An 18,753-nucleotide genomic window follows, 5' to 3' on the forward strand; every position below is an offset into this window, starting at 1 on the left:
CCCCCCGGGAGTGTCACACACACACAGACCCCAGCCCCAGCCGTGTCACAGGGTGTCACCCCCCGCCCCCCCCGGCAGTGTCACACACACACAGACCCCAGCCCCAGCCGTGTCACCTTCCCCCCCCGGGCAGTGTCACACACACACAGACCCCAGCCCCAGCCGTGTCACATCATGGGGCACCTCCTGCCACATGTCACACTACCCCAGACCCACTCGCGTCCCCACGGGGCAACCCACAGCTCCCTTCTGGGTCACCCCACCCACGGGTCACCCCACGGGTCACTCTAGTGTCCCCCAAACCCAGCCGTGTCATCCCACGGGGCACATTCCCCAGCCCCAAACCCGCTCGTGTCCCCACGGAGCACCTCTTTCAGCCCCTCTGGGTCACCCCATGCACGTGTCACCCCATGGGGCACCTCTGTGCTCCCCCAAACCCACCCGTGTCACCCCACGGGGCATCTCCCTCGGGCCCTCTGGGTCATCCTTCATGCGCCTCACTCCCTGCACCCCCAAACCCACCCGTGTCACCCTTCTGGTCACCTCTCCGGGCTCCTCTGGGTCACCATACCCACGTGTCGCCCCCTTCACCCCCTCCCCGTGCCCCCAGCCCCACGTGTGTCCCCACAGGGCACCTCCCTGTCCCCACAAACCCACTCGGGCCGCCCCCACGGGCACCTGCCCGAGCCCCTCCGGGCCACCCCACCTGGGTGTCACCCCCCCCAGGGCACCTCCCCACACCCCCAGCCCCACTCGTGTCACCCCTAGCACGTGTCACCCCACAAGGTGCCTCCCTGCCCGCCCCAGGCCACCTTCCCAAACCAGCACGTGCCACCCCCAGCACCCCCTCTGTGTCCCCAGCGTCCCCCCAGCCCTTCCCTGCCACCCCCTCCCCGTGTCCCTCGGGCTCCCCCCCCGTTCCCCGCCCCCCCCCCCACGCTGGGAAGGGGACACGGAGCCCAAGGTCACGGTGGGCTGGGAGCCAGCCTGGCAAGGACAGGACAATCCCGCCGGGGCCACCGGCTGCGGGGCTGCCCGGGGGGGACACGGGGACACGGCCGCGGCTGTCCCCACGCGCGGCGGGGCTGTGCCACCCCCAGCACCCCGCTCCGGAGGGAACAGCTCCCGGAGGCCGCTTCCAGCGGCTTCCCAGGTCGATCCGCGTGGAAAAGCGGCTGCCGGGAGGGGGGCCCCGGCGAGATTTTAGGGTGGATTTTGAATTAATGATCATTGGGGTTTTAATTAATTAAAGGAAGAGAAAGCAAGAAAAGCAAAGCTTTGATCAACAGCCCCGCCCCCCCCCCCCCCCCCCGCGCTCGGGGGGCCCCGTTCCACGGTCGGCTCCCTGGGATTTCCCCTTTTCCCCCCTTTTTTTCCTTAAATAACCCCGGCCCAGCTCCTCGCCCACCCCCCACCCCTCCCCCGGCCCGCGGGGGGGGGGTGCTGGGGGGGCTTTAGGGGGGTTTTGGGTCATTAACCCCTTTGAGCAGGTGGGGAAACTGAGGCAGGATGGGGAACCGCGGCTGGGGGGGGGGGGGGGTTGAGGGGTCCCTAGGCCCCCAAACAGAGGGGGGGGGAGGTTCAGGAGGTTTTTGGGGTGGGTTTTGGGGTGGGGGGCTGCAGCCCCGGCCCGTTCCTGCCGTGGCCCAGCAGCCCCAGCTCCCGACTGCTTTCGCTTTCCCCTGGCTCGCCCGGGGCACGCCCGGGGGGCCCCCCCAAAGTATGAACCCCCAGAGTGCCTGCCTCGCACTGGGACCCCCCCCAAAATCAGCTGTGGAAACCCCCCCGTGGGGCCGGGTGGGGGTAGGACCCCAACCCCCCCCCATTGTCCCCCACAAACTCAACAGGGGTTGGGTGACCCCTTGTTCCAGCCTGGCTGGACACCCCCCCTTCCTCTCTGCACCCCCAAAATCCTGCTGTGGCACAAGGGCGGTGGTCGCCCCCACCCTGGGGACCCCCCGGGACCCCCCCCCCCAATTCCCAGCTGGCACCACCGAAACCTGGCACAGCTGCCAGGGGTGCAACGAGTTCATCCCGGGCTCTGCAGGACACCCCAGAGCCCTGGGGGACCCCAAAACAGCAGGAAAAGCCACACCGGGACCCCCCCAAAGCGGCACCACCTCACGGGACCCCCAAAAATGTCCCAGAAGGAGCCTGGAATTAGGGATGGCACGGTGCTGGTGTCACCCCCTGAGTCCCTGCATCGTTCACAGCACAAAATGCAAAATATTTTCCAATTTTGGGCCCAATTTGGATTTTTCCAGCCTCTCCCAGCTCCTCCTCACCCCAAATATTGAACACCCCTAAATATTTCGCCCCCCCCTCCCAAATATTTCCAAGCTGATCCCAGGCAGGATTTAGGTCCTTGGATTCCACATCCATCCCGTCCGAGGCTGCCTCGTGCCAGGGTAATTCTGGTGTCTCCCGCTTCCACTGGAGGCAGCCGCTGGACAGCGTGGCCAGAGCATCCCAGGGAGAGCCAGCAGCACATCCCAGAACTCCCGGAGGCAGCGCTCCCGGCCGGAATTCCGGCTCCAAAGGGGATTAAACCCACCCGGGGCACAACCGAGGAGAGAAACCGCCTGGAAATGTAAAGTGCCGTTTATTTATTATTCCCTCCCCCCCCCCCCCCATGATGAAAATATCGAGTTTAAAAAAAAAAATTAATTGCACCACCAAACTGCTCCATCCACGCTCTCCTCCTCCTCCTTTTCCTCCTCTTCCTCCTCCAAAACCCAGCACCAAAACCTATGGAAAACAGCCCGAAACTTGAGGAACCTTCCCCACTTCCCACATAAAATAAGAGGCAAAATCTGTCACATCGAGCACCTCACGGCTCCAGGGTGGCTTGGCCAGGCATGAGCTGAGCCAGCAAGCACAGACCCCCCAAAACTGGGGTGTTCCCCCCAAAAATTGGGATGTCCCCCCTTTGGGGACATGGTTGCCCTCCGGGCTAGCCCCGAGCAGGGCAGCGCCTTTGTCCTGTGCTGGAAAACAGGAAAGGAAAAGGGATGAGAGATTTGGGGTTACCCAGCCCTGGTTGTTAATTTTGGGGGGCTGCCATGGTGGGACCCAGGGCAGGCAGGGGGATGGCAGCTGCCAGCCTGACTGGGTGCAAAACAGCCAAAGAAAGAAGGGAAACACCGAAAAATTCCCACCAAACTTCCCAAATCCTTATGGGGGGCTCAGGGGTTGGTGAGCCACGTGAGGGGAGCAGGGGAACGATTCACCCCAAAATCCACACGTGGTGGGAAATGAGGGGGTCGGGCCCTGGGGGGCTGCAAGGTCCTTGATGGGAGGGACAATCCAGGGGCCTTTGGATGAGGTGGCTTGGGCTGGGTGGGTTCATCCCTGGCCAGGGGGCTCCGACAGGGAATCCTGAAGCTCTGCCACGTCCACAATGGCTGAGGCCACCCCAGGGATGGGCCAGAGGCAGCTGGAGGGGGAAAACTGCAGCCTGGAGGGGCTTCACCCCTCCCTGTGCCCCCAGATGGGATCAGGGAAGGGACCCAAATCCCGGGCACGGCCACCGGGAACAACCGGGCTCTGCCTCCATCTCGGCAGGGAAGGAAAATCCACGCTGTCCCCTCACCTGGACACCGAAAAGTGGGAGCCATCCCCATCCCCACTCCCTCCCTCCTCACCCCGATGGATCCAGCCCCTCCCCTGAACATCCAGCGCGGGACAAGGCCGGGCTTCAGAACAACCGTTTAAAAAGCAAAGCAGGCAAACCCCGATCTCTGCTCTGCCCCACGCCCAGGGCCAGCCCAGAGCCCCCCTGTGTCCCCAGGCAGGGCGGTGACACCGCTTTGGGCCACCCGAGGCAGGGTTTCTCCATTCCTGACCCCGCTGATTCTCCATCCCAGAGAAGACCAGGGATGAGGCGAAGCATCAGCTGCCCAGCCCCTCATCCCCGCCCCGCCCCACACCCCCGTCACCTTCTTTTGAACCCAAGTGAACACATTTCCAAAAAAGAAAACAAAAAACAAACCAAAAAAAAAATAACCCCAAACTAAAGAAAAATCAACATAAGCAGCACCACAATTCCCAAGTGTCAGGAGCTCCAGAGCTGGAGCAGAGGCCTGGAACACCCCTGCATCTGAGGAACCAACCCCGCCGGGCAGCCCCGGACGATGGAGACGCTTCCGAGGGGCCGGAGCTTTGGGGGCCGGAGCTTTGGCGCTGGGCTCGGCGGGCTGGGAGGGAGGAAGGAGGGGCAGTTCTGCCGTGGAGGAGGAGAGGAAGCGGTGCCAGAGGCAGCGAGTGCCAGGCCGGGCTCACATGGCAGCTCGGGTGGGAGTGCTGGGCTGGTTCAGCCGCAGCGTCCGGCACAGCCAGCCCGCGAAATCCACCTCCTCCACCTCGGAGCGCTTGATGAACGTGTGGCTCTGCAAGCACAGGGAAAACACGGTCAGGAGCACCCCTGAGGAGCATCCCGGATCCCAAAAGCCAGCCCCGTGCTGTGGGATGTGCCCTGGAGAGGGGGGTAGATCTTGGTGCTATGGGAAAGAGGATTTGGGGAAAACATTTGATCCTTGCAGCCCTCCCCACCCTCCCAGGGAACAATTCCTTCCCGATATCCCATCCAGCCCTGCCCTCTGGCACTGGGAAGCCATTCCCTGGGTCCTGGCCCTCCATGCCTTGTCCCCAGTCCCTCTGCAGCTCTCCTGGAGCCCCTTTAGGCCCTGCAAGGGGCTCGGAGCTCTCCCTGTGTCCTTCCCTTCTCCAGGTGAACATTCCCAGCTCTCCCAGCCTGGCTCCAGAGCAGAGGGGCTCCAGCCCTGGAGCAGCTCCGGGGCCTCCTCTGGACTCTCTCCAGCAGCTCCACATCTTCCTGCTGTTGGACCAGAGCTGGAGGCAGCTCTGCAGGTGGGGTCTCACCCGAGTGGGCAGAATCCCTCCTTTCCCTGCTGCCCAGGCTGGGGGATGAGCCCAGGACTCAGCTGGATCTCTGGAATGTGAGCACAGCTGGGATCCAGCCCTCAGTGCCACCCTCCTGCCCAGCTGAGGAGCCAGGTTTGTCCTGTCCTCAGCAAAGCCTGGACAGGCTCCCAGCAGGGACCCATCCCTGCCCCTGGATCAAAGGGGGTCAGTCCCTCCCTCTGCCCGGCCCTCTCTGCTCATCCTGAGCTCAGCCTGGGACTTCCCAGCCTTTGGAGCAGGAGGGATGGGGCAGAGCTGGCAGAGCTGGTGCCACCCTGGTACAGGAGGAAAATCCTCTCCCCACTCACCATCAGCATCTTCAGATCTGCTCGTTCTGCTGGGTTTTTAATTAAGCTGAAATGAGAAGAACAAGAGAGCAAAGCCAGCGTGAGATTCCTCGTGGGGATCAGGCTGGAGAGGTCTCCAGCTTCAGCCAAAGCCACTCAGGATCCTGGAAGGGGCCCAGCCCTGCCAGCCCAGCTCCCAGGGAGAGCTGCAGGATCCATCTCTCCCAGACTGTGGGGACAAACTGTGCCCTGCAAATGGAGAAGACGCCCTAAAGCTTGGCAGGAATTTGGGATTTTTGTAATATCCAATCTCTGGCAGCTCTGGCAGCACCTTCAGGTGTCCCTGTGCCCACAGGGTGACTCAGCCCCAGGATCTGCTCCACCACCCCCCTGGCCAGGCTCAGATTTAGAAGGAGCTGGGATCCTGCTCAGCAGCCCCACAAATAAACTGCTTTTATTCCAACCCTTCCCGAGGCAGGAGCTCCCAGCACAATGTGGGATCAGGCAGAACACAGAGGGTGGAGCCGCAGAGCTGTCAGGGAGCACGTCCAGGCCTCCACCTCCAGCCAGGAGATGAAATCCTCACCATTTATTTACAAACTCCTGGAAATCTTGCGTGAAGACTCCACTCGGCAGCTTGGGAGGCGGCTGTGGAGGAAGGAGAAGGGGTTCCTGCATCACTGCTGTGTTACTGTGCCAAAAATCAGTGCCAGCTGCAGGGTCAGTGAGCTGTGCCACCCTCATCCTCCTCATCCTCACTGACTTTCCAGCCAGGAAAACCCTTCCCTGTCATTCCTTCCCTGGCTGCTCCAGCTCGTCCTGCACCTGAGGGACCCCACACTGAACCCCAGCCAAAGCTGGGAAATCACCAAACATCCCAACCCTAAATCCAACCTCACAAATCCCAGCTCTGGCAACACCTACAGCTGATGAAACAATCCCAAAATGAGAATTGGGGTCAATTCCATCACCTTGGAAAGGGAAGCTGCTCTTTACACTTGTCCTTGCAAGTTGGGTAGGACAAGGGGGATGGCCTTAAGCTGAAGGAGGGAAGGTTTAGATGGGATATAGGGAAGGAATTCCTGGCTGGGAGGGTGGGGAGGCCCTGGAATGGATTTCCCAGAGCAGCTGTGGCTGCCCCTGGATCCCTGGAAATGTCCAAGGCCAGGTTGGAGCAGCCTGGGATCAGGGAAGGTGCCCTGCCCACGGCAGGGGTGGGACTGGATGAGCTTTGAGGTTCTTCCAACCCAAACCATCCTGGGATTCCATGACTAAGAAACATTCCAGATCCCACCCTGACTCAGCAGAGCAGGGACATCCCTGTGGAACCTCCGGGAATCCCGGCAGAGCCTTGGGAGAACAAACACCCACCTCGTTAACGATGTAATCCAGCAGCTCAAAGATGGCCATGGCAGGCCTGGTGTCCATCCCGTGGCCTGGGGGGTGACACGACACAAACGGTGCTGAGAGGCTGCTCAGGGCTCAGTTTGGGGTGAAAAACACCCCTTTGGGGGAGTTCTGCTGGGAGGCAACTCCCGGGGGAACTGAGTCATGGTTAAAGAGAAATCAAGTCCATTCCCAAATTTTGGATTTCTTTCACCAGGCCTCCAGTCCAGATTTACTTCCCAGCTTGGAGTGTTTGGGCAGCACCAGATCATCTACTCTGGCTGGGGCAGCGCTTCCAGAGCCTTCTGCTCCCAAGGAAATGGCTCCAGCAGAGCCTCCCGGGAATCCCTGTGGTGTTTGGTGCTTCTGTGAGAGCTCCCAGCAAAGCTCTTCCCCAAAAGCTGCCTCAGGCCTGGCAGGAACCTGCTGGCAGCACAGGCAAGGCCTGAGGACCACAAGGGCTGTGACTGTGCCCCTCAGAATGTCTTTTCCAAGGGATCCACATTCCAGCTGTGCCCACAGCACAGGGGGCTGAGCCTTTCTGTGGGACACAGGGGGGTCTAAGGAGCCCGTGGACTCTTCAACAGATCCCAAATCCATCCTGAGAGGCCCCTCCCCACGCTCCCACCTGAATTCCACAAACCTGTGGCGGGGCGGGTCCTGCCGGAGCATCGCCATGGCTCCATCTGTGACTTTCCCTACAAACATTCCCACCACAACCTCCTCCAGAGCGGCTCTCCCAGCCGCACCAGCCAGATCCCAACCCCTTCATCCCCCATGGAAGTGTTGCTGCCAACGCACACCACAGCCCCTACCACTGACGGGGCGTCCTGGGGGCCTGGCCCGCGGCGAGATGCTGGGGGACTCTCCCTCCGCCCCGTCCACCACAGGACGGCCAAAAATTGCTTCCAGTTCCTTGGAGTCTGGCGGGGGGATTGGGTACCTTCCGATCGACAGCTCCACTAGGGACAGCCCCATGCTCCAGATGTCCGACTGCACCGAGTAGTGCGTGCCCTGCAGGCGCTCGGGCTGCGGGGAGAGCACAGGGCTGGGGTGAGGGGGGAGCAGGGACAGGGATGGGGAATGGGGGGAATGGGGACAGGGATGGGGTGAGGGGGGAATGGGGACAGGGATGGGGGAATGGGGACAGGGATGGGGGATAACAGCACCCAGGGCATGGGAATTGATATGGGATAATGGCACCCAGGGCACAGGGAATGGGGGGTGACATGGGATATTGACACTCAGGGTGACAGATATCCTGTGCTGAAATTACACGGATGAGACTCAAACTCCAGGGCCTAAAGGGGCTCCAAGGGAACTGGACATGGACTTTGGACAAGGGACAGGTCACAGGGAATGGCTTCCCACGGACAGAGGGCAGGGTTAGGTGAGATATTGGGAATAAACTCTTCCCTGTGAGAGTGGGGAGGCCCTGGCACAGGGTGCCCAGAGCAGCTGGGGCTGCCCCTGGATCCCTGGCAGTGCCCAAGGCCAGGTTGGAGCACGCTGGGACAGTGGGAGGTGTCCCTGCCATGGCTGCGGTGGCACTGGATGAGATTTAAGGTCCCTTCCCAGCCAAACCATTCTGGAATTCTGTGATATCCCAAAGGCCTCTCCATGGCAGCTCTCCAGGGAAAGGAGAGTCTCAGAAGGATCGTGTGCAATGGGAATGGAAAAGAAGGATGATGTGCAGCCAAAAAGCACTTGGAGCATCTCATCCACACTCCCAACTCAGCAGCATTCCCAGCTACTTCTCTTTGTGAGTCTGGAACAGCCAGCAGGAATCTATTCCTCCGTGTGATGAAATCTAAGGAACTCAAATTATTCATAAAAATGTATTTTCCTGCTCACTCCTGTTAACATCCAAGAGGAATCAGAGGAGCAGAAAATCCACTCGAGGTTATGGCCATTAAAAGAAAAAATGAGAAATAAATCAATCCATGCAAGTCATCCCCACTGGCAGCTCTGAGGCAGCTTGGAGCCAGTGCCCGGGAGAGAGGGGACAGGATTTTTAAATAGCCCCTGTCTAACTATAACTGCACTGGAATAACCATTCCCAAAATACAGGAGCAGCTCAGACCTCGGGATCCTTCCCTGGGAGGGAGGTGAGGCCCTGGCACACGTTCCCAGAGCAGCTGTGGCTGCCCCTGGATCCCTGGCAGTGCCCAAGGCCAGGTTGGACAGGGCTTGGAGCTGCCTGGGATCAGGGAAGGTGTCCCTGCCCATGGCAGGGGTGGAATGGGATGTGTTTAAAATCCATTCCAACCCAAAGCAATCTGGGATTCACTCCCACTGACTGATTCCAATTTGGCTTTAATTTCCCACTGGCCTGTCCCGAATCCCAGCTGCTCTGAACTGGTTTTACCCCCATTTACCCCCGGGGAGGTGGCTGGAGCAGCTCTTGTGTCCTCTCTGCACCCAGCTTTTGGACAGAGCTTTGCACACACAAAGAGAAGATGGTTTTGTACTCAGAAACACTTCCCAAAATAAAATGTGGAAGGATTTGTAGGACATGAAATGTTTTTCCTGGGAGGATCTGCATTTCCACACACACCACTGCTTGTCCTCAGAGGATCAGGAGCTCTCTGCTTCCAAAGGACTGGACTCACCCCAAAGTGAACCGGATGGGGATGGAAACAGAGCTGAGATGAATCCAAATTACCCAAAAACCCCATCTGAAAGGAACTTACAGACATGTAGGACCGAGTTCCCACAAAGGAGTTGGCCATGGAGTCAATGAGCTGCCCGCTGACCCCGAAATCACAGAGCTTAATCTCCCCTCGGGAATTCACCAGGATGTTGGAGGGTTTCACATCTGGGAACAGCGAGAGAGGGGACAGTGAAGGTGGCTCTGGGGGACACCTGGGGCTCCTGCAGTGCAGGTTGGGATTTTCAGGGCCCTGCTCTCACCTCTGTGCATGATTTGGTGCTTCTCCCGCAGATAGGCCAGGCCCCGCAGAACCTGCAGGAATCCAAAGGCTGGATGAGAGCAGGGCTGGGCAGGGAAGAGCTCTGCCCTCAGCTCAAGGGGAGCTGCCCCGCGGTGTCCACGTCTCTCAGGGTTTGCAATTTAGCCCCAATTCCATCACAGATTTTGGGTGAACCACCCAAAACTTCTCCCAAACCTCCTCGAGGTGAAGCCAACATTATCCAGAGGAAAAGGGGTTGGGAATATTTCGCCTCCCCTCTGGCCTCTTGGTCCAGGAGTGTGCAGAAAGCTTCCCAAGGCAGCCCAGGTGTTATTCCCAATCCCAGCAAATCCCCCCTGGAAGCCTGAGCAGCCCCATAACTCACCGCTATACTGACTTTGCCCAGGATTTCCTCAGGAATTCTTTTGGCTTCTTTCAGCACCTGATCCAAAGAGCCACCATCCTAAAATGAAGAACATGGGAATGACCAACACAGCAATTCCCAGCAGGAAAACGGAGCAGCTGGATGTACAGGGCAGCAAGTGAGGGATGAGCAGTACAGAGCATCCCTCAGCATGGAGCACACTCCTTTTCCAGCCAAAAAATGGGATGTCTGGTGATCTGAGCTCAAGTTGATCACTGGGAACTGGTTTTTTACCAGCTCTGCTTCTTGCTGCTGGTTCTTTGCTTCCTTCCATCAGTGGAAATGCAAAGACGGTGCAGGTTTGGAGGAGGAACAACATCATTCTCCACCAGAAACAACAGAATCTGTTCTCTGAGCCTCTCAGCAGGCTCTGCAGAGCAGTGGGTTGGCAACATTTCCGCTTGGCCAGGCCCCAAACCTCTGCTTCCGCTTCCCAAAAGTCGCTGTCTCCCTCATTCCGATGCCTGAGCAGGAATGTGTGGCTCCCTCCAGGAGCAGAGTGGCCAGAGCAAGGAGCTGGCAGTGCCCCGAGCCACCCAGCTGGCAGGGAGAGGGGATTTGGGGGGGCCCAGGGGAGGGGCAGGGACTCACCATGTGCTCCATGCAGATGGAGATCTCCCCGTCGCTGTAGAAGGCCCCGTAAAACCCCACAATGTAGGGGGAATTGCACTCGTGCAGCACCTGCAGCTCCCGGATGATCTGGTTCCTGATGGCCGGTTTGATTTCCAAATGGATCAGCTGCCAGGAGAGAAAACAGGCAAGATGTGACCCCTGGAAAGTCAAAGAACTGATGGGGAGCCTGTGAGCAAGCCCTGAGTGCTGGGAAGAAATGAGATCTTCAAGGGAGGGGCTGCTTTGGAGCAGAATTGTTCCCGTTTGCAGACTAATATTAAGGATAAAGTGCCAGGAGACAGGGAATGGCTTCCCACGGACAGAGGGCAGGGTTAGGTGGGATATTGGGAATAAATCCCTCCCTGGGAGGGTGGGCAGGCCCTGGCACAGGGTGCCCAGAGCAGCTGTGGCTGCCCCTGGATCCCTGGCAGTGCCCAAGGCCAGGCTGGACATTGGGGCTGGGAGCAGCCTGGGACAGTGGGAGGTGTCCCTGCCATGGCAGGGGTGGCACTGGGTGGGATTTAAGGTCTCTCCAACCCAATCCCGTGTGGGATTCCACACTAAAGGCAGAGGGAGAGCTCTGTGCTGCCTCAGCCACGGAAGGCGCCGGGATTGCACCGGACACGGGTGGAAAGACGAGTCAGGAGTTTGATCTCAGCCCCTCTGACTCAGCAGACAGGAACATTTTCACAAGCTCTGGAGGTGTTGTAAGAAGGTGCTCCGAGATCAAGGAAACCACAGAAAAGAAAAAGCCCCTGTGAAGGTTCTGCACACGAACGAGCAGCAGCTTCTGGGGCTCCACGTGGGCTCGGAGCAGAGCGGGGAGGGAAACACCCTGGACTGGGGAAAGGTGGCCCTGCCCATGGAACTGGATGAGCTGTAAGGTCCCTTCCATCTCAAACCATTCCATGATTCCATGGTCCCAAGGAGGAGGAAGGGCAGTGGTTGTGCTGCTCCTGCCAAGCACATCCCCTTCCAGCAGGCACATGAAGCAGCTCCTGATTTTCTGCTCCGTGGCACCACAGTAGAAGATGTTCCCAATGAAGCAAAGTCTGAGAGGAACCTCTGTCCCTGCCTGGAATGACCTTGGGATGTGTTAAATGGGGCTGAGGGATGTGTGTGCCAAGCCCATCCTTCCCACTACCACTTCCAGAGAGAATCCAACCAAATCCAGCCCTCCCAGAGCCAGGGAGGGTTCCAGATGCTCCCCAGCATTCCCAGTCCCTTGTTACCTTCCGTGCCATGATGAGCCCTGAGGGCTTGTGCTGCACTTTGGTGACCACCCCGCCATTGCCAGCCCCCAGCTCTGAGATCCTCTCGAAGTCATCGTCCTTCAGCTCCCCAACTTTGGCTTTCTGGGTCAGGAAAGCTTCCAGGCGCTTCTTCTGCTGCTCATCCAGCTCCAGCTCCTCCAGCTTCTTCTGCAGGTCCACGAGGTTGGCCCTGGAGAGGGGAGGAGGAGATGGGAGACGGTCAGCACCAGGGAAAGGAAGGTTTAGTTTTTAAGGAAGTGGAGGGAAATGATTGAAAACCATCCCCTGACACGTCCTGAGCCCCTGACAACAGGATCAGCTGGACTGGGAGACCTGGAGAAGTCCCTGCCCGACACACACAGCCCCTCTGCAGAGGAGCTTTGGAGCAGTCAGGTGTTTTGGGAGAGCCAAGGAATAGAGAAAATCCGTCAGCCCTTAAAGAGGCAGCACCAGCAGCCGCTCCCTCTCGGGAAGCCAAGCTTGGCTTTGGCTGTGTAACATGAGAAGCGCTTTCCATGGGGTCCAGCAGCTCCTTTACAGCCCCCACCCCAAACCCTGAGCACAAAGGGGGGTCTGTGCTCCCCCAGCACCTGCTGCCGAGCCCCCGCTGCCTGTGCCAGCTCCAGCTGCTCTGTCCCAGTTGCTGCCACCCCCTTGTCCCCCCTCACCCACACCCAGGGGGACGTGTCGGGAGGGTCTCACCCCATCCCTTCCACCCAGAACCCCCACGTGCTCCCTCTCACCTCCTTCCACCCCACATGTCCCATCTGCCAAGCCCCGACTGCTGCCCCAAGTCCCCCCCAGACCCCCGGTCCCCATCTCAGCTCCAACCTTGGTCTCCAGTGCTGTTTTCCCCCTGCTCCAGGCCCGGACCCTGCACCCCCCTGCAAACCTGGGGGCCAGAGCAGCCTCCCCCTGCCCATCCCATCCCACCTGCCCCCCCGCCCACCCCTTCCAACCCTCAACCTTCCCCCCGGCTCTGGCTCCCTGACCCCTTACCTGCCCCACACACCCCAGACTGGGCCCATCCAGCCCCCCAGGCCTGTCCCAATTCCCCCGGGCCTTCCGTGGTCCCCCCGAGTCTGTCCCAGGTCCTCCCTCAGACCTTCCCAGGCCTTCCCAAACCTGTCCCAGTTCCCCCAGGCCTTCCCTGTCCCTCCCCACGCCCCCTGCCCGCCGTGTCCCGACTCCCCAGACCCGGTGCCCGCTCTGTCCCGGCCTCCCCAGTGTGCCCAGGCCCGGTGTCCCCGAGGCCCGGTGTCCCCCCCCCAGGCCCCGCGTCCCCCCCCAGGCCCAGCCCCGCTGCCGGGGCGGTCCCGGCCGGGCCTGACTCACTCTGCGGAGCCGTCGGGGCTGGGCCCCTCGGCGGCGCTGGGGGCGATGTTGAGGGCGGGCAGCACCGGCTTCCTCTGGCCGGCATGGCCGGGCCGGGCCGCGCCTGCGGGGCCGGGGGGCGCGGCCGGGCGCGGGGGCGCGCGGGCGGGGCCGGGCGGGGCCGGGCCTGAGGGAGGGGCCGAGGCGGGTACGGGGAGGGGGCGAGGGGCGGGGCCACGACCGGGCCTACGGGGGCTCGGAGGGGCGGTCCTGGTAGCTCCGGGGGGCGGTCCCGGTGGCTCGGAGGGCGGTCCCGGTGGCTCCGGGGGCGGGGCACAGCACGGGGCGGGGGCGGGCCCGTGAGGAGGCGGGGTCCGGGAGCTCCGGGAAGAGCTCGCGGCGGGGCGGAGTCTCGCGAGATCTCGCTGAGGGGGAGACAGAGGTGGCGGCTGTGGCGGAGGCGCCGCCCGAGGGGCACCGGGGGGCACCGGCTGGGGACGGAGCGTTAATTAAAGAATCACTAATTAGTGACCCAGAAATGAGCAGGATCCCCCCCAGCTCCTGCCCGCTCTGCGCATCCCGTTCCATGCCCGATCCCAGGCCCCGGGACCCCCGAGGCTCCTCACGAGGGGCCCCGAGCAGCCCCGGGTGTCGGCACCGGGTGGGCGCCCTTTGCCCGGTCCTGGCGGGGCCATAAAGCAGGGAGCAGCTGCCGCCTGCTCGGTCAGAGGCCGTGGGGCGGCCGATAAGGGGCCGTGGCCTTGTCCCCGCGCCACGCCTGGGGCACACGGAGCCTTAGTCAGCCGTGTCCCGTCCCTGTGCCCGGGATCCCCGGGGAGCTGGTGGGGATGAGGTCACTGGGGGGACGCGGGTGCTGCTGTTGTGCTGATGGCCCTCATTGCAGGGGGAGGGGGCTTTGGCACAGCCACCACCCCGTGTTCACCCCGAGACAGCCATGAGGGACTTATGGAATCCCAGGGTGGTTTGGGTTGGGATGGATCTTAAATCCCATCCAGTGCCACCCCTGCCAGGCAGGGACACCTCCCACTGTCCCAGGCTGCTCCCAGCCCCCATGTCCAGCCTGGCCTTGGGCACTGCCAGGGATCCAGGGGCAGCCCCAGCTTCTCTGGGCACCCTGTGCCAGGGCCTGCCCACCCTCACAGGGAGGAATTCTTTCCCAATCTCCCATCCATCCCTGCCCCTCGTGGGATGCCATTCCCTGTGTCCTGTCCCTCCATCCCTTGTCACTGGCCTCTCTCCAGGGAGAGCTGCAGGGAGCTGAGAGCACCAAGGTTTTCCGGCATAAGCCGTAAGTGGTAGAGTCCAAGCCAACGTCCCCGGATATTGCCCTCAGCACCCATCGAATGTGATTAATGCTGAGATGTCTGAAAAAAGGGAAACTGTCCCCAAAAGTGGGTGAAGGTTCATGGACAATTATAGCACCTGGACTTCGCCCGGCAGCCCCGGCCCCTCCTGCCCCGCTTGGCAGAGGAGCACAAAAACATTTGGCTAATGAGTTACGGGTCCAGCCCCGGGGCGGCCCTGCCATCACACCCCGATGGCCCCAATCAGGGCTGGGACATTTTGCAATCCGGGACATTATTTCTGTGCAGTTGGAGTTTAAACTTTGCCACTCGGGTCAGGGAATCACAGAGGAGGAGGAAGAGGAGGAGGGTGAAGGCCAGGCTTGTTGTCCACCCCAATCCCCTGTGCTCAGAGAGGGTTGAGAGGACAATCCATGGCGTCTCACACAGGTATGTCCTGGCTGCCGTCACTCAGCGAGATCCCACGGGGCCATCAGGAGTCACGGAGAGGACTGAGGGCGAAGGACAGGGTGCAATAAAGCCCTGTGTCCACCTTGGCCAGACAAATGTCACAGTAATGACAACTGTCCCCAACTGGCTTGGAGAGGACATTCGAGTCAGTGGTTGGGTGGTGGGTTGGTTGGTCAATCAGTCGGAGAGTTGACTGGTCAGTCCATTGCTCCGTGGCTTGGTTGGTTGGTTGGTCAGTCCATCCATTGGTCACTTGGCCAACAGGTTGACCATTTGGTCTGTCTATTGATCAGTTCATTAATTGACTGGTCAAGCAGTTGGTCAGTGGGTCAGCTGGTTGGGTAGTTGGGATGTCAGTTGGCTGATTGGCCCGTTGGGCAAGTAGTCAACTGGCCCAGTGGCTCTCTCTGAGTCGGGGGTCTGAAGCAGTACCTGGGGTGGCAGTGAGGGACTGAGTCCCTTCCCTGGGGCCAAGCCCCCTCCTTGGGGCTGAGTCCCCTCCCTGGGGTGGCCAGCAGCCACAGTCCCCTCCCCTCCACTTGCCACCCAAAATGATTAACCAGCCCTTCAGCACAGTCACCTCCAGGAGGGAACCCCCTGGCTGGGCTGCTCTGGGTGGAAAACCAGAGGATTTGGGAGTTTCAGCTGCTGGAAGGAGGCTGGGGATGGGGGGCCAGGCCTGGAGCCATCCAGTCCCGCACCTGTAGGGCTTTTCCAGGTGAATCCCAACACGGCCCTGCCCCCTCCCAGCCGCCCCCCGCGATTCGGGGTGGCCCCGGGGCCGTGCAGCTCCTGTGGGGGTGTCTGGGGGGTACCCCGGGGCCTGGGCCGGGGACTGACCCTGCCACCCCACAGCCACGGCCTCCAGCGCGGGCAGCCTCGACAGCCTGGACCTGCTGGATCTCCTCTTCGACCGCGAGAGCGAGATCCTGTGCGGGGTGGAGCTGGGGACGCCGCCGGGAGCCTGGCCCCAGGACAGGGTGAGCCCCGGGCCGGGTCCCCGCCCCAGCTCGGCCCTGCGGGGTCACAGCCCTGGGCACCCCGGGCCGTGGGTGCGCCCTGGTGATGGGTGCGTGTCCCCACAGCGTTCCCTGGACAGCGAGGACTTCCTGAGCTCCATCCTGGCCTCCGGGGACTCGGTGTTGGACTCGCCCAGCTGGTCCCCGGCCACCAGCGACAGCGGAGTGTCCGAGGACCCCCCCTCTGACCAGCACGACAGCCCCCCCCGGAGCTGTGACAGGGGTCCCCGAGGGGTCCTGTACCCCTACACCAACCCCTGCCGGGCCCAGCCCCCCCCGGCCGGGTCTGGGGTCCTGCACCCCGAGGTCTCCATCGACCTGGGTGAGCCACACTGGGAAAGGACCAGGCTGGGGGCACTGGAGGGACTGGGGACACTGGGGAGCTGAGAGCGGTGGGGTCTCTCAGGGATTGTGAGGAAATATGGGGAGCTGGGGGAAACTGGAGAGAACTGGGAGGTCTGGTGGGCTAGGGAGGAAATGGGGAGAGTGTGGAGAGCTTGGGAACTGGGGTGAACTGGGCAGACTGGTGTTGGGGGGAGAATAGGGCAGGACCAGAGGAACAGTTTGGGGGGACAGAGTCAGGGTCACTGGACTGGGCAGCAAATCCCCCTGGTTCTGGGGCCATGGCAGGGGGAGAGTCCTGCAGTGGGGACACTGGGGACAGAGGGGACACAGCACTGCTGACAGCCCCGCTCTGCCCTCACCCAGACATGTGGCACCCTGGGTTCTTCCTGGAGGAGAGCCAGGACCTGCCCATGGTCCCCCCGCCCGCATCCTGTGCCCTCACCGTCAAGGACCTGCTGCTCTCGGGCAGCTCTGACAATGTGAGTCCCTGTCCCTGTGTCCCCAACACTCTCTGTCCCCAGCTGTGTCCCTTCCTGGACCCTGATCATCCCCCATTCCCATCCCTATCCCTCCCCATCCCCACACTTGTCCCCTTTCCCTTCCTGGTCCTCATCTACGGTCCCTTCCTGGCCCACAATCCCTGCATTGTGGTCCCACCCATGGTCCCAGGGGCCAGGTGGGGGGTGACCCCCACCCAGAGATGTCACCATTCCGTGTTCCTGCAGCAGCCACAGGCTCCTGGCTCACTGCTCCGGCCGAGCCAGGGCCACTTCCAGGAGCTGGTGCTGACGGAGGATGAGAAGAAGCTGCTGGCGAAGGAGGGGGTGACCCTGCCCACGCAGCTGCCCCTCACCAAGGTGGGTGTCAGGATGCCTGGGAAGGGTGTGGAGCAGGGGGTCCCAGCCCTGGTGGCCCTGACCCCCCGTGTCTCCCCCAGTACGAGGAGCGGGTGCTGAAGAAGATCCGGAGGAAGATCCGGAACAAGCAGTCGGCTCAGGAGAGCCGCAAGAAGAAGAAGGAATACATTGATGGGCTGGAGAGCAGGTACAGAGCCCAGCCCCTCGCTCTGGGCATGGTGACACCCCGACCCCCTGCTGTCCCCTGAGCTCATCCCCCTCTCCCTGTCCCAGGATGTCGGCGTGCACGGCCCAGAACCAGGAGCTGCAGAGGAAAGTCCTGCACCTGGAGAAGCAGAACTCGTAGGTGTTCCTGGGGCAGGATGGGGACCGGGTGGGGTGAGAAGTGTTGGGATGGGAGCTCATGGGCTCTCCCTGTTCCCAGATCCCTCCTGGAGCAGCTGAAGAAGCTCCAGGCGATGGTGGTACAGTCAAGCAACAAGGCAGCACAGACGGGGACCTGCCTGGCGGTGCGTGGGGCTGGCAAACCCTGGAGCCCTGGAGATGGGAGGGAGGGAGGGAGGGAGGGAGGGAGGGATGGTGCACTGGTAGGAGATGTACCAGAAGGGAGGGATGGAGGGATAGATGCATTCCACCAGCCCCCTCCCTGGGAGCTGTCCCAGCTCCTGGTCCCTCTCCCCTGCTGTGCTCAGTGGTGTCCCCTCTGTCCCCAGGTGCTGCTGCTCTCCTTCACCCTCATTGTCTTCCCCTCCATCAGCCCCTTCGCCCCCAGCAAGGCTGAGGCAAACGGTGACTTCAGGCCCGTGCGAGGTGAGGGCTGAGCTGGGGCAGTGCTGGGCTGTGCCAGGGCTGTGCTGAGCTGAGCCAGAGCCCTGACAGACCCTCAGCGCCCTGGCCCAGGCCCTGACCCTCCGTGGTGCTCAGTTTTCTCCAGGTCCCTGCACAACGCTGCCGCCTCCCGTGTGGTTCACACCCAGCCCCAGGCAGGGGACGAGAAGCCCCCAGAGCCGCTGTGGTCGGAGCCCCTGGAGGACACCCCCGAGACCCTGCACGAGGCTTTCCGGGGCACGTTCCCGACACACCCGGACAAGGTGTCCCTCCAGAATGACTCACGGGCATCATCGGCCGCCGAGGGGCTGAGCCACGAGGACAGGGACCACGCTGACGCTGTGCCAGGGGATGGCCCCGTGCCACACGCGGGGCTGGCATCCCTGGCGTGGTCTGAGCCCGGGCACAGCCGGCCCGCGGTGCTGGAGCCGGCGGAGGAGCTTTAGCAGCACCTGGGAGTACGGGGGTGCCATGGGGTGACAGCACCTCATCCCCTACAGGACGAGCCCTCGGGGGGACCCCTCCAGGATCTGCCTCCCGATGCTGGACCCGCTTGGCTTTGCTTGGATCTGTGAACTGGGAAGAGACCACTGGCCTTACTGGGAGGGAGGGGCTGCTTCTGCCCCCCTGGCACAGCAGGAGTGGAAGGGACACAGGGTCACTCAGGATGGGGCTGAGGAAGCAGAAGGGGCCCTGGGCTGGTTGGCTGCTGATGGTTGGTTTTGTTCTTGGTTTTGTTTTGGTTTTTGGTTTTGTAAATTTTATTTTCCTCTCTAAATATAAGATATTTTGGAAAAAATCCACCTGCTGTTTAAGAG

General features: G+C 61.6%; 2 protein-coding genes across 3 annotated transcripts; one reads left to right on the plus strand and one right to left on the minus strand.

Moving 5' to 3' along the window:
* Nucleotides 1-3,696: 3,696 nt before the first annotated feature.
* Nucleotides 3,697-14,472, minus strand: MAP2K2 (mitogen-activated protein kinase kinase 2). Its single transcript, XM_039565979.1, has 12 exons — nucleotides 14,445-14,472; nucleotides 13,133-13,298; nucleotides 11,777-11,987; nucleotides 10,524-10,670; nucleotides 9,894-9,971; nucleotides 9,510-9,561; nucleotides 9,290-9,414; nucleotides 7,412-7,625; nucleotides 6,582-6,646; nucleotides 5,797-5,858; nucleotides 5,232-5,277; nucleotides 3,697-4,388 (listed from the first exon to the last, which is right to left on the minus strand). The coding sequence occupies exons 1-12, from the start codon at nucleotides 14,470-14,472 to the stop codon at nucleotides 4,278-4,280; spliced, it is 1,305 nt and encodes a 434-aa protein (XP_039421913.1). The 3' UTR covers nucleotides 3,697-4,277.
* A 230-nt stretch (nucleotides 14,473-14,702) lies between these two features.
* On the plus strand, nucleotides 14,703-18,732 carry CREB3L3 (cAMP responsive element binding protein 3 like 3). 2 transcript variants are annotated; one of them, XM_039565996.1, is made up of 10 exons: nucleotides 14,703-14,865; nucleotides 15,742-15,866; nucleotides 15,972-16,227; nucleotides 16,614-16,729; nucleotides 16,979-17,107; nucleotides 17,188-17,294; nucleotides 17,381-17,449; nucleotides 17,532-17,616; nucleotides 17,821-17,917; nucleotides 18,032-18,732. In XM_039565996.1, the coding sequence occupies exons 1-10, from the start codon at nucleotides 14,850-14,852 to the stop codon at nucleotides 18,379-18,381; spliced, it is 1,350 nt and encodes a 449-aa protein (XP_039421930.1). In that variant the 5' UTR covers nucleotides 14,703-14,849; the 3' UTR covers nucleotides 18,382-18,732. The 2 variants fall into 2 exon arrangements, with proteins under 2 accessions (XP_039421930.1, XP_039421929.1); XM_039565995.1 differs by having other exon boundaries at nucleotides 14,705-14,865; nucleotides 16,976-17,107; nucleotides 18,032-18,731.
* Nucleotides 18,733-18,753: the final 21 nt, after the last annotated feature.

This window comes from Corvus cornix, chromosome 28 (assembly GCF_000738735.6).
Source record: "Corvus cornix cornix isolate S_Up_H32 chromosome 28, ASM73873v5, whole genome shotgun sequence".
NCBI lineage: Eukaryota > Metazoa > Chordata > Aves > Passeriformes > Corvidae > Corvus > Corvus cornix.

Coding starts and splice junctions, on each gene's coding strand:
- MAP2K2 (XM_039565979.1), bottom strand. CDS start 14,472: ATGGGTGCTGAGGGCAATATCCGGGGAC. Junction 10,671..11,776: donor GGCTCATCATGGCACGGAAG/GTAACAAGGGAC, acceptor CTCTCCTGGCAG/CTGATCCATTTGGAAATCAA. Junction 5,278..5,796: donor CAGGAGTTTGTAAATAAATG/GTGAGGATTTCA, acceptor TTCTCATTTCAG/CTTAATTAAAAACCCAGCAG.
- CREB3L3 (XM_039565995.1), top strand. Junction 16,730..16,975: donor TCTCGGGCAGCTCTGACAAT/GTGAGTCCCTGT, acceptor GTGTTCCTGCAG/CAGCCACAGGCTCCTGGCTC. Junction 17,450..17,531: donor CACCTGGAGAAGCAGAACTC/GTAGGTGTTCCT, acceptor CCCTGTTCCCAG/ATCCCTCCTGGAGCAGCTGA.